The sequence below is a fragment of the Oryctolagus cuniculus genome, chromosome 12, assembly GCF_964237555.1.
Source record: "Oryctolagus cuniculus chromosome 12, mOryCun1.1, whole genome shotgun sequence".
NCBI lineage: Eukaryota > Metazoa > Chordata > Mammalia > Lagomorpha > Leporidae > Oryctolagus > Oryctolagus cuniculus.
The window spans coordinates 66039627-66054339 of NC_091443.1; the positions used below are offsets into that span (position 1 = coordinate 66039627).

Below are 14713 nucleotides of genomic sequence, written 5' to 3' on the forward strand. Positions count from 1 at the left end.
GCCAAGGACTAAAAATGTTTGCTGATCATTCTGCTTCACTTTCTTTTCCTTCTATTCTTCCTTCTGTCTTCTTTTCCTATTTCTATTCTCTTTTTCAAAATTCTAGCTAATTTACCTAGGATACAGAGAGTAACTGGAGAGTATGGTTGTACCTAACACAATACTCAGTCACTTGACAAGCAATTGGGTCAACACTTGATTGTCAGGAAGCTGATACTAAGACAGCAGCATAATCCAAATAGAGACCACAAACCTCTTTGTCTATGGCAGTGGTGTGCAACTGGGCCTCTGCAAGCTCACAGTCAAGAGCTCTTTGTAGGCTGTATATGACGTGGTCATATGAATGGTGCTCATCGTTGAAAAGAACACAATAGTATCTTTCATTCTTCTCTCTGTTGAAAAAATATATATTCAGATTCTACAAATGGAATAAAAGTAAAAAATAGACAAAAATAATATAAACATCTATACTGAAGCAACACCATGTAATTTCTTACATGTAGGAAAGCAACACTAAAATACTGACACAGGAAATTATTTCAAGTAGCACAGTGCCATAGAATTTTTAAAAGCCCTAAAATAGGGGTTGGCGCTGTGGTGTAGTAGGTTAAGCCTTTGCCTGTGGTGTCAGCATCCCATACGGGCTCTGGTTCTAGTCCTGGCAGCTCCACCTCTAATCCAGCTCCCTGCTAATGGCCTGGGAAAGCAGTCGAAGATGACCCAAGGCTTGGGGCCCTGCACCTGAGTAGGAGACCCAGAAGAAGCTCCTGGCTCCTGGCTTCAGATTGGCCCAGCTCTGCCTTTCTCTGCCTTTCTAAGAAATAAATCTTAAAAAAAAAAAAAAAAAAAGTACCAGCATTCCCATTTTGGCTATAGAATCTCAGACAGGTAACATAACTGCTTTTGGTTGTTTAAAATGACTTTGATGTAGGCTGGCGCCGTCGCTCACCAGGCTAATCCTCCGTCTGCGGCGCCGGCACCCTGGGTTCTAGTCTCAGTTGGGGAGCAGGATTCTGTCCCGGCTGCTCCTCTTCCAGTCCAGCTCTATGCTGTGGCCCGGGAGGGCAGTGGAGGATGGCCCAGGTGCTTGGGCCCTGCACCCACATGGGAGACCAGGAGGAAGCACCTGGCTCCTGGCTTCGGACTGGCGCAACACGCTGGCCTTGGCAGCCACTTGGGGGGTAAACCAACGGAAAAAGGAAGACCTTTCTCTCTGTCTCTCTCTCTCACTGTCTAACTCTGCCTGTCAAATAAATAAATAAATAAATAACTTTGATGTATTTATTAGAGAGAGAGAGAGCAAGCTCCCACCTACTGATTCACTCAACAAATGCTCACAATGGGTGAGGCTGGGTTAGATGAAAGCCAGAAGCCTAGAGGCAGGGGCCAGTAGCCAGGCCTTGAATTCAGGTCTCACACGTGGGTGGCAGGAATCCAACTACTTTAAGTCATCACTGCTACTTCCCAGGGTCTGCATTAGCAGGAAGCTGGAGCTGGGTATCAAACTCATGTTCTCCAATATGGGACCTGGGTATCCTAGCCTACATCTTAATTGTTAGGTAAATGCCAGCCCATTATCAGTTTTAAACATTTATAATATGTTTTCTACAAGATACTCAATTGATCCTCACAAATCTAAGAGTCAGATTTTCTCAGTTCTCTTTATAGTTCTAGAAAACATAGGCTCAAAAGGGTTCAAAGACTTATGGTCACAATGTTAACAAGCAGTAGATGGGACTATAACTCAGAACTGTAAATCCAAAGATCAATGACACTCAAGCAATGCTCCTCTTTTTTGGCAGGTGGTGGCTCTTATTAAGCTAACCACCACAATGTTCCTTAAAAAGTCTAACTTGAAATTAAAATATTTGTGAACACAATTTCTTATGACCTTTATTTCCCCTAAGCAGTCTGTGGTCCAAAAAGAGTCCAAACAACACATTTATGTCTCTATAAGTTAAAATTCTTATTGAAATATATCTACTTACTTATTTGAAAGGCAGAGCAAGAACAACAGAAAATGAGAGAGAGAGAATGAGACAGAGAGAATCTTCCATCCACTGGTTCACTCCCCAAATGGCCACAACAGCCAAGGCTGGGCTAGTCTGAAGCCGTAGCCAAGAACTTCCTCCTGGTCTCCCACATGGGTGATAGAGACCCAACTAACTGGGCCAATTTCTGCTGCCTTCCCAGGTACATTAGCACTAGCAGGAAGCTGGACCAGAAACAGCGCAGTTGGGATGTGAAATGTCCCTCCAATATGGAATGCCAGCATCACAAGTGGCAGCTAAACTTTCTGTACCTCAATGCCAGCCAAAGTTAAAATTCTTAATTCTCTCTCCTTCCAAAAAGCAAAACAATTAAAAAAAAAACAAAACTGACTGCAGTTGGGTATATGCTAACATCTTGTAAAATTCCTACTATGATACAGGTAGAAAAATTCTTCTAGGATCTAATTGTATCTTTATACCAGGTCCAGAATTGGTTTTTGCATTTTTAAAGTTAAGAGTAATTCTTAGCAACATTGAAAGATGTATGACTACGATATTGCTGGATTTTCAAGAAGTTATTTATTTTCATTTTATTTGAAAGGCAAGAGGTAAAGAAACAAGAGAGAGAGGGATCTTTCATATACTGATTCACTCCTCAAATGCTGGGCCAGGCCTAAGCCAGGGGACAGAAACTCCACCTGGGTCTCATACATAGCAGGTTGCAGGCACCCAAGTACCTGAGCCATCTTCTGCTGCCTCCCAGCATGAGCATTAGCAAGCAGATAGAATCAAAAGGAGAGCTGGAACTTGTATCCAGGCACTGAGATATGGAATATGGGCATACAAACTGTTGCATCAAATACCTGTCCTCAAACTTCTTGAATAGGAAAAGGGCTAAAGACATGGGCTGAAAGGAAACACTGTTGCAAAGACCCTGTGTGGCCCCAAACCCTTGGGAAACCTGGAGTTTGGCACAAACCAGTATCAAACTGAGCCACTTATTTGCCTAATCAGATGAGTGGCTGCTAAAATTCTGTAACATTTAGAAAAAGAACACTAAATGTTGATATCAATAAAATCAAAAGCTCCTGATGGGCTCTTCTTTTGTCTTAATTTCTATACCCAAAGTATCTAGCAAACCACCTCATATAAATGAAATTTTAAAAATATTCCCAAGAGGGACTGGCACTGTAGTAAAGCAGGTAAGCCATCGCCTGCAACACCAGCAACTCATACAGACACAGGTTTGAGTCTGGCTGTTCCACGTCCAATCCAACTCCCTGCTAATGGCCTGGGGAAAGCAGCAGAAGATGGCCCAAGTATTTGTGCCCCTGCACCCAAGTGGGAGATCTGGATGAAGTTCCTGGCTCCCAGCTTCAGCCTGGCCCACCCCTGGCCATTGGAGCCATATGGAGTTAATCAGTGGATGGAAGACCTCTCTAACTCTGCCTTTGAAATAAATAAATAAATCTTCAAAAATAAATAGATATTCCCAAGAGACAATTCTCCATAAATTTTTCAGAATAATAAACTACATAGTAAATCATAACAAAAATAGCTATCCAACACTTATTTTGCAATATCAATAACCATCACTAAGCCACATCTGCTTTGACAATATCCCCACCTTATCTGGAGTTCAGGAGGCAGTTCTTTTTCCTCTTCCCATATAGTCATTTCTACAATGTATTTTATAACTGAAGGGAATATTTTCCTGGCTTGGGCAATTACTTCTTCATTCAACGGACAATGTGAACTCTGTAAGAAAGTGGAGAAAAACATACTATACTAACCAAGACTGTATACAAATAGATGAGGAAGATAATGTTATCAATTTGAAATAATCACTTCATAAGATATTAAAATATCCTCCAAGAATTAATTCGGGTTGAGCTCAAGAGAGCTGCTATTCACATCAGTGTTGTCTACCCTGGTAGCCGAGTTTGTGCTACAGATAACAGAAGGGAAAGGAGGCAACCACAGAGTTCCCTTCAGTGATTTTCTTCCCCTTAAGAATGTTTTCCTCTGCCTCTCTGAGCAGCATAATTATAACAATATTATATAATAACTGGTTATCCTTTATAAAAACTTTTCTGGTATTTTATTTCTCTCTCTCTCTCTTTTTTTTTTTTTTTTTTTTTTTTTTTTTTTTTTTTTTACAGGCAGAGTTAGACAGTGAGAGAGAGACAGACAGAGAGAAAGGTCTTCCTTCTGTTGGTTCACCCCCCAGATGGCCGCCACGGGTGGCGTGCTGCGCTAATCCAAAGCCAGGAGCCAGGTGCTTCCTCCTGGTCTCCCATGCAGGTGCAGGGCCCACGCACCTGGGCCATCCTCCACTGCCTTCCCGGGCCACAGCAGAGAGCTGGACTGGAAGAGGAGCAACCAGGACAGAATTCGGTGCCCCAACTGAGACTAGAACCCAGGGTACCGGCACCGCAGACAGAGGATTAGCCTAGTGAGCCACTGCGCCAGCCTCTGGTACTTTATTTCAACAGATCCTCGTGGCTACTCTAAAAGAAGGCTGAACAGGTACTAATGACACTTAAAAAATAAGGAACTCAGCCAATCACAAAAGGACAAAATATGATTCGTTCACACGAAATATCTAAGGTAGTCAAATTATAGAAACGTCAGCAGAAAGGTGACTGCCAAAGGCTTGGAGGAGAGGAAATAAGTATTTAGTGGGTATATTTGTAGGGCTTCAAGAGTAAAAAGTTCTTGGGATCTGCTACACTCAATGCAAATCTACTTACACTGCTGAAATATATCCTTAAGAACAATTAAGACTGTAAATTTAATGTCTTGCATTGTTTGTTAAACAAATGATATATCTACCTTAAAAAGGAGAGATTTATTTAATTATTTTAGAGGCAGAGAGACAGAGAAGGAAAGATACAGACAGATCTCTTTCATCTGCTGGTTCAGTCCTCAAATGCCTGCAACAGCTAGGGCTGGAGCATGCTAAATTCAGGAGCCAGAAACTCCCTTCAGATCTCCCACATGGGTGGCAGGAATCCAAGTACTTAGGCATCATCTGCTGCCCTCCAAGGCACATTAGCAGGAAGCTGAATGGGAAGCAGAGGCAGTACTTGATCCCAGACGTTCTGATATGGGATGGGGGTACTCCAAGCAGTGGCATAACCTACTGTGCCACAATATCCACAATACATACACACAAACACAATGGTTGAGAATCCATCCAAAGTCAAAGAGCAGAAGCACAACTGAAATCTGGGTCTTTTGACTTCCACAATAAACAATGTTTTCTTCATTACATAACATGAATAAAACATTTGTTCAAGCTATTCAGCTATAAAATGTATTTGACTGTTCTATCTATATCATAAGACTTTGGGGAATGCACATCAAAATCACAGTAAGGGGGTTGGCATTTGTGGTGCAGTGAGTTAAGACACTGTTTAGCATTTCCCCATCCCATATCAGAGTGCCAGTTTGAATCCTGGCTACTCTGCTTCCAATACTGCTCTTTGCTAATGCATCCTATTAGTCAGCAGATGATGGCTCAAGGCTTAGGCCCCTGCTACTTACAGACTTATAGGTATATGGGAGACTCGAATGAGTTTTGGGCTCCTGGCCTTGGCCTGGCCCAGCCCTGGCTACTGCAGGCATTTGGGAAGTAAAGCAGTGGATGGAAGATATCTCTCTTCTCCCTCCCCCTCTCTCCCTCCCTCCTCCATTCCCTTTCCCTCTCTCTTCATTCTCTCTTTTCTCTCATCCTGACAATTGGCCTTTCAAGTAGATGAAAATAAACATTAAAAAAAAAAATGCTGCTTGGAACACCTACATCCCAGTTTTAAGTACCTACATTCAATTCCTAGCTCTGTTCCTGATTCCAGCTGCCTGCTAATATGCACCTTGGGAGGCAGCAGGTGATAACCTAAGTAACTGGGTCCCTGTTACCAACCCAGGAAATTGAGGTTGAGTTCTGACTTTGGCCTGTCTCAGCCCCAGCTGTTGCAGACATTTGTGGAGTGAACCACTTGATAGGAGATTTCTCTTTACCCCTCTGCATCCCAAATAAATAAATAATTTTTTAAAATGTTAAGCACAGGGGCAGGCATTATGGTGCAGCAGGTTAAATCCACTGGCATCCCATTTAGGCACCAGTTCAAGTCCTGGCTGCTGCACTTCTGATCCAGATCCCTGCTAATATGCCTGGAAAAGCAGCAGAAGATGGTTCAAGTGCCTGGGCCACTGCCATCCATGTGGAAGACCCAGATGGAATTCCAGGTTCCTGGGTTTGGCCTGTCCCACTACCAGCCTTTGCGGCCATTTAGGGCATGAATCAGTGGATGGAAGATTCTCTCTCTCTTTTTTTTTTTTTTTTTTTTGACAGGCAGAGGGGATAGTGAGAGAGAGAGAGAGAGAGAGAGAGAGAGAGAAAGGTCTTCCTTTTTGCCGTCGGTTCACCCACAATGGCCACCACGGCTGGCGCGCTGCGGCCGGCGCACCGCGCTGATCCGAAGGCAGGAGCCAGGTGCTTATCCTGGTCTCCCATGGGGTGTAGGGCCCAAGGACTTGGGCCATCCTCCACTGCCTTCCCGGGCCACAGCAGAGAGCTGGCCTGGAAGAGGGGCAACCGGGACAGAATCCGGCGCCCCGACCGGGACTAGAACCCAGTGTGCCGGCGCCGCTAGGTGGAGGATTAGCCTACTGAGCCGCGGCGCTGGTCTCTCTCTCTCTTTTTCTCCAAACTCTGCCTTTCAAATAAATAAATCTTTTGTTTTTTTTTAAAGATTTATTTATTTACTTGAAAGAGAGTTACACAGAGAGAATAGGCAGAGAGAGAGTTCTCCCATCTGATGGTTCACACCCCAGATGACCGCAACAGCCGGAGCTGCACTGATCTGAAGTCAGGATCCAGGAGCTTCTTCCAAGTCTCCCACGGGGGTGCAGGGGACCAAGCACTTGGGCCATCTTCTACTGCTTTCCCAGGCCATAGCAGAGAGCTGGATTGGAAGAAGAGCACCCGGGACTCAAACCGGCGCCCATATGGGATGACAGCGCTTCAGGGCAGGGCGTTAAACCACTGCGCCACAGCACCAGCCCCTAAATAAATCTTTCTTAATAAATATTTTTTAAAGATTTTATTTATTTTATTTGATAGGTAGAGTTACAGACAGTGAGATAGAGACAGAGAGAAAGGTCTTCCTTCCGTTGGTTCACTCCCCAAATAGCTGCAATGGCCAGAGCTATGCCGATCTGAAGCCAGGAGCCAGGTGCTCTTCCCCCTGGTCTCCCATGAAGGTGCAGGGGCTCAAGCACTTGGGCCATCTTTCACTGCCTTCCTGGGCCACAGCAGAGAGCTGGACTGGAAGAGGAGCAACCAGGACTAGAACCGGCGCCCATATGGGATCCTGGTGCCACAGGCGGTGGATTAACCCAGTGCACCACGGCACCGGCCTAATAAATATTTTAAGGGGCCGACACTGTGGCCCGGTGGGTTAAAGCCCTGGCATGACGCACCAGCATCCCATATGGGGGCCAGTTCAAGACCCAGCTGCTCCTCTTCCAATCCAGCTCTCTGCTATGGCCTGGGAAAGCAGTAGGTAGCCCAAGTCCTTGGGCCCCTGCACCCCCGTGGGAGACCCAGAAGAAGCTCCTAGCTCCTGGCTTCAGTCTGGCCCAGGCCTGGCTGTTGAAACCATTTGGAGAGTGAACAGCAGATGGAGGATTTCTCTCTGTCCTCTCTTTCTCTTTGTGACTCTACCTTTCAAATAAATAAATCTTTTAAAAAAGCAAACCTAAAAACAATGTAAACATATATTCACACAAAATTTTATACAGAAATGTTCACAGCAGTATAGTTCATAAGAGCCCAAAATGGAAACACAACACAAATGTCCATCAAGTGATGAAAGGATAAATAAAATGTGGTATATATATATCTATACAACAAAATATTACTTGTCCATGAAAAAGAATGAAGTACATGCCACAACATGGGTGAATCTTGAAAACATTAAATGAAAGAAGTCAATCACAGAAGACCAGATATTTCGATTCTATGCTTATAAAATATATAGAATACACAAATCTGTAGACTCAGAAAGTAGATTAGTAGCTGCCTAAGGCTAGGAAGTTGGGGAGAAATGAAGAATGTCTTCCAAAGGATACAGAAGCCGGCGCCGTGGCTCACTAGGCTAATCCTCCGCCTTGCGGCGCCAGCACACCGGGTTCTAGTCCCGGTTGGGGCGCCGGATTCTGTCCCGGTTGCCCCTCTTCCAGGCCAGCTCTCTGCTGTGGCCCGGGAGTGCAGTGGAGGATGGCCCAAGTCCTTGGGCCCTGCACCTGCATGGGAGGCCAGGATAAGCACCTGGCTCCTGCCATCGGATCAGCGCGGTGCGCCGGCCGCAGCGCGCCGGTCGTGGCGGCCATTGGAGGGTGAACCAACAGCAAAGGAAGACCTTTCTCTCTGTCTCTCTCTCTCACTGTCCACTCTGCCTGTCAAAAAAGAAACTCAAAAAAAAAACCAGGCCGGCGCCGCGGCTCACTAGGCTAATCCTCCGCCTTGCGGCGCCGGCACACCGGGTTCTAGTCCCGGTCGGGGCGCTGGATTCTGTCCCGGTTGCCCCTCTTCCAGGCCAGCCCTCTGCTGTGGCCCGGGAGTGCAGTGGAGGATGGCCCAGGTGCTTGGGCCCTGCACCCCATGGGAGACCAGGAAAAGCACCTGGCTCCTGGCTCCTGCCATCGGATCAGCGCGGTGCGCCGGCCACATCGCGCTGGCAGCGGCGGCCATTGGAGGGTGAACCAACGGCAAAAGGAAGACCTTTCTCTCTGTCTCTCTCTCTCTCACTGTCCACTCTGCCTGTCAAAAAAATAAAAAAATAAAAAAAAATAAAAATAAAAAAAAAAACCAAAAAACAAAACAAAACAAAACAAAAAAAACACACAAAGGATACAGAGTTTCTTTCTAGGTGATGAAAATATCCTACAGTCCACAGTGGTGATAGTTGCAAAAATTCAGGTGCATTATCTCTTAATTCCACTTGGCCGTGAAATTTCTGAAGTACTTGTACTTTATAAAGATCACTGAATTATCTGCTTTAAATGGGTGAATTTTTAATATGCATACAAATTACAACTCAATAAACTGTTAAAGGGCATAAACAGGAAGAAAACTGGTAGCTCTTTAAGACTAAAAAAATCCAATAGAAATGCAGTATAGGGGACAGCGCTTTGGCATAGCAGGTTAAAGCCCTGGCCTGAGGTTCTGGCAGCCCATATAGGCGCCGGTTCTAGTCCCGGCTGCTCCTCTTCCAATCTGGCTCTCTGCTATGGCTTGGGATAGCAGTGGAAGATGGCCCAGGTCCTTGGGCACCTGCACCTGAGTGGGAGACCCGCAAGAAGCTCCCCGCTCCTGGCTTCAGATTGGCTCCCGGCTTCAGATCACTGGGGAGTGAACCAGCGAATGGAAAACTTCTCTCTCTGTCTCTACCTCTCTCTGTAACTCTGTCTTTCAAATAAATAAAATAAATCTTAAAAAGAAATGCAGTATAAGGCTTTTAATATTAAATTTTAACCTAAATTCTATAGGATAACCTAATGAACTCTGCTTCATTCTATAGACACCAAACCATTAACCCACTCATTTACTCTTAAGCACTCATTTTGTCCCACCCTGCAATGCTTTACAATTCCAATTTTTACTCAGTCTGACATTTTTTCTCTGGAGATTTTACTCAGATGCCTTTGTTAGAGACAGATTATCTTTCTAACCCTCTCTCAGCTCAAATTTTCCTTTCAACTTTTCATAAAAGTAGCCTGATGTGAAGAGTTAAACTACCTATGCTTCATATTGTATCAGTAGTTGAGTTCTTTGGATGAGGTATGGTAAGCATATAAGAAATTTCTTGTCTCTTATGTCATTAACATCTAGATATTTCTCCCATCCTCATCTCCTTTTATTCTTAGTGATGGAGACAAGACAGTCTTTCTGTTAAAAATTCTATATTTTAAATTTATTTAAAAGCATATTTTTAAAAATGTTATTTATTTGAAAGGTAGAGAGACAGAGAGTAAGACCTCCCATCTGCTGGCTTACTCCCCAAAAGTCTGCGATGGCTGGGGACTGGGCTAGGCCAAAAGTCTGGAGTCAAGAACCCAAACCAAGTCTCCCATGTGGGTGGCAGGTACCCAACCTCTTGAGTCATAACCTGCTGCCTCCCAGGATGTATATCAGTAGCAAGCTGGAAGTAGAGCCAGGCAACAAACCCAACCACTTAGATATGGGGTGGGAGCGTCCCAAAAGGCTTCTTAACCACTAAACAAAATGCCAGCCCCTAGATTTATTTTAAAATGTATATCATTTTAGATTTATCTTCCTTGTGGCATTATCTTATTCATCTATTCCCGTATTTCCTATAAACTAGAAGTTAAATCTATGAAGTTCAGGTTAAACACCTTTAACAAGAATATTTCATAAGTAACTATCTATTTAGAATTTCAAAAGTTTTATTATGGTATAATGTACATACCATACAATTCACTCAATTTAGAGTGTATAACTCAAGTATTTTTAGTATCTTCATAGATCTAACCACTATCACAATCACTTTCAGAATATCTTTATCACCCAAAAAAACTGCACAAAACCCCATCCTTTAGCAATGATCCTTCCTAACCTCAGCCCTCAATACTTTCATCCCTCCTAGCCCTAAACAAGCACCAATATACTTTCTGTATGATGGACTTGCCTATTCTGCATTTTTCATTAAATGGAATCATATAACGTGGTCTTTTGTGATGAGCTTTGTTTACTTACCCTACTTTTTCCAAGTAGCACTTCCTTCCCTTTCATAGACTAATAACACTCCACTGTATGGATATATAACAGGTTGTGTAACTAATCATCACTTGGACATCTGGGTTGTTTACACATTTTTGGCTATTATGAATAATACTATTATGAACATTCATGTTCAAATATATGAACACCTATTTTCAACTGAATACATGTAAGAGCACTTCAAAAATTTGATGGAAGAGGGAATTAAAAGATAAATTTATTTTAGTGTCAACAATTTTGATATCCATGGACATTTTTCCATAATATGCTTTTTTCATGAGGACCCCATATATGTACAGATCTCAAAAAATTTTTGTACCAAAAATAAACTTGTCTTTTAATTCCATCTTAATTGAATTTTTAAAGCGTCCTTGTATTTAGCTGTGGGATTGCTAAGTCATGTGGTAACTCTACATTTGACTGACAAATTGCCAGATCATTTTCCAAAGAAGCTGCACTTTTTAATATTTTCATCACAGTATACAAAGGTTCTAATTTTGTCACACCCTTGCCAACCCTTTCTTATTATCCTTTTGATTATACAGCCCATTTGGTGTGAACAAGTAGTTTTGATTTGCATTTTCCTGATAAGAATACTTCTTCTTTGAAGAAATGTCTTGAGATTCTTTGTTCAGTTTTAAATTAGGTTGTCTTTATAACTGAGGTCTTTTTAACAATATTTATTTATTTATTTATCTGAAATGCAGAGTTACAGAGAGGCAGAAGCAGAGAGAGAGGGGTAGGTCTTCCATCTGCTGGTTCACTCCCCAAATGGCTACAACAGCCAGAGATAGGCCGATCCGAAGCCAAGAGTCAGGATATTCTTCCAGGTCCCCCATATAGGTGCAGGGGCCTAAGGACCTAGGCCATCTTCCACTGTTTGCCCAGGCCATTAACAGGGAGTTGGATCAGAAGTAGAACAGATGGGACTTGAACTGGCGCACATATGGCACTGCAGGCAGTGACTTTACCTGCTATACCAAAGTGCTGGCCCCTATTACTGAGTTTTAAGAGCTCTCTGTAAATTCTACATATAAGTCTCCCATCAGCTATGTGATCTGCAAATACATTTTTCCCATTCTGTGAGCTGCCTTGTCACATTCTTGACAGTACCCTTTGGAGAATAAAAGTTATTAATTTGATAAAGCCTAAATTATCTATTTTTTTCTTTTTTTAACTCATACTTTTGGTGTTGTATCATTGAATTTTTTGCCTAATCTGAGATCATGAAGATTTACCCCATGTTTACTTCTAAGAAATACATAGTTTTAGCTCTTACACTCAGGTCTTTGATGTACTTATTTTTATGTACTAAAAATTACACATAGGTATAGGCTAAGGGGCTCCAACTTCATTGGTTTTTTTTTTTTTTTTTTTTTTTTTTTTGCATACGGGTAGCCAATTATCCTAGCACCATTTGGTGAAAAGACTATTTTTGCCACCATTGAATGGTCTTGGTAATCTTGTTGAAAATCATTTAATTATAGACAAGTTGGTTTATTTTTGGACTCTTAATTCTATTCCATCAACATAAGTCAATTATTATACTAGTACTACCCTATCTTGATTACTATCGCTTTGTAGTAAGTTTAAAAACAAGGACGTGTGAGTTTTCTAACTCTGTTCTTTTTTTCAAGATTGTTGTAGCTATTTTGATCCTTTGTAATTATGCATAAATTTCAGTCATTTTGCTATTCCCACCTGGGATTCTACCAGGAATTGAACTGAATTTATATGTCACTTTGGGGAGTACTGCCATTTTAATATTAAAGCTTTTGATCTAGAAACATGGGATGCTTTTCCATTTATTTAGATTTTCTTTAATTTTTTTCAATGGTGTTTTTACAGTTTTCAGAGTAAAAGGTTTATACTTTTGTTAAATTTATTCCTAAATATTTTATTGTCTTTGATACTAAATGAAATTATTTAGTATATTTGCTAATATACAGAACTGCAAGTTGGTTCCATATAATTCTCTTGTATCCTTTAATCTTGCCAAACTAGTTTATTAGTCCCAGTAATTTTTTAAGGATTCTTCAGTTTTTTCCATATACATCTGCAAAGAGAGTTAGTTCTGGGGCTGGCGTTGTGGCATAGCATGTAAAAACACTGCCTTGTGGGCCACTGGTTTGTGACCCAGCTGCTCTACTTCTGATCTGGCTCCCTGCTAATGCATCTGGGAAAGCAGAAGAGGATGGCTCAAATGCTTGGGCCCCTATACCCATGTCGGAGACCCAGATGAAGCTCCTGGCTCTGTCTGGCCCAGCCATGGCCATAGTGGCCATTTGGGGAGTGAACCAGCATATGGAATGTCTCTCTCTCTCTCTGTGATTCTTTCACATAAATAAATAAATCTTAAAAAAAAAAAAGAGGTAGTTTTTTTCGAAAGGCAAAGTTACAGAGAGAGATGGAAAGAGACAATCTTTTTTTAAATTTTATTTATTTATTTTAAAGTCAGAGTTACAGAGAGGCAGAGGCAGAGAGAGAGAGAAAGAAGTCTTCCATCCGCTGGTTCACTCCCCAAATGGCCACAACAGCTGGAGCTGAACCAATCTAAAGCCAGGAGCCAGGAGTCTTCCAGGCCTCCCACGTGGGTGCAGGGGCCCAAGGACTTGGACCATCTTTTACTGCTTTCCCAGGCCATAACAGAGAGCTGAATCGTAAGTGGAGCAGCTGGGACTTGAACTGGCACCTGTATGGGATGCTGGCACTGCAGGTGATGGCTTTACCTGCTACGCCACAGTGCCAGCCCTGAGACAGATCAATCTTGCATCTGCAAGTTAAATGTCCACAATGGCCAGAGCTGAAGCTAAGAGTCCAGAGCCTCTTTCTAGTCTCCCTAATGGGTGCAGAGACCTAAGCACTTGGACCATCTTCAGCTGCTTTCCCAGGCATATTAGCTGGATCAGAAATGGGAGCAGCCAGGTCTTGAAGTGGTGCCTATATGGGATGGTGGCATTGCAGGTAGAGGCTTATCCTGCTATACCACACTGCCAGTTCCTGCTGCTTTTTTTTTTTTTTTTTAAACGTGGATATCTTCTACCACTTTTTCTTACCTAAAAGGAATGGTAGAACCTCTAGTGAAATGTTGAATGTATATGGGAAAAACAGACATCATTGTCTTACTTCTGACCTTGGGAGGAAAACACCCAGTATGTCACCAGTAAGTATATTAGCTGTGAGTTCTTCACAGATGCTGTTAAGATTGGGATATTTGTTTGAGAGTTCACCAAAGGCCCATGTGTTAGTCCTCAAAGTTTTATGTTAATGACTAATGGATTAAGGATGAAGTTAACCTAGTTATGGTGTCTGAAGACAGAGCTTTAGAGAATAATTAGATTGGATTAGGTTGTTATGATGGAGCCCATCCCATGAGAAAATCATGGTGGCTTTCTGAGGTGAAAGAACATGTAGATGCAAGGATGTTCCCTGTTTCTATACTTCTTAGCTTGCTGTGTGATCATTCCTTTGCACATACTCCCTCACTGCCATCTTCTAGTCTTACCAGATCATCAAAACAATAGGGCCCACTGGACCTTGGACTGTGAAACTCCAAAACCATGAGCCAAATTTAACCTCCCTACTTTGTAATAGTGTATCTTAGGTATTCAGTTGTGACCAAAAAAAAAAAAAAAAAAAAAAAAATTAAACTGATGAATACAGATACCTTTTATCAGGTTGAGAAATTTGCTATTCTTAGTCTACTGAATATTTTTATCATGAAAGGATACTGGATTCTGCCAAATGTCTTTGTGCCCTCTATTATGATCCCCATGTGGTTTTGTTTTTTATTCTATTTACATGGCATATTACACTGATTAGTTTTTAAAAGTTAAATCAACAAGTTGAACATCCCTAATCTAAAAATTCAAAACCCGAGACACTCTGAAATCTTTGATGCACAGAAGGGATG

General features: G+C 42.3%; 1 protein-coding gene across 5 annotated transcripts in view; it reads right to left on the reverse strand.

Moving 5' to 3' along the window:
• UBR1 (ubiquitin protein ligase E3 component n-recognin 1) overlaps positions 1-14713 on the reverse strand; it is a 169001-nt gene that overhangs the window by 110167 nt on the left and 44121 nt on the right. For 3 of the 5 annotated variants that reach the window (XM_070054074.1, XM_070054075.1, XM_070054073.1), the window contains exons 5-6: positions 3619-3749; positions 254-392 (exon numbers count right to left, since the gene is read on the reverse strand). In XM_070054074.1, coding sequence (XP_069910175.1) covers positions 254-392; positions 3619-3749 — 270 coding nt within the window. The remainder of the gene's footprint in view (positions 1-253; positions 393-3618; positions 3750-14713) is intronic. The other 2 variants (XM_070054077.1, XM_070054076.1) reach the window with 1 other exon arrangement.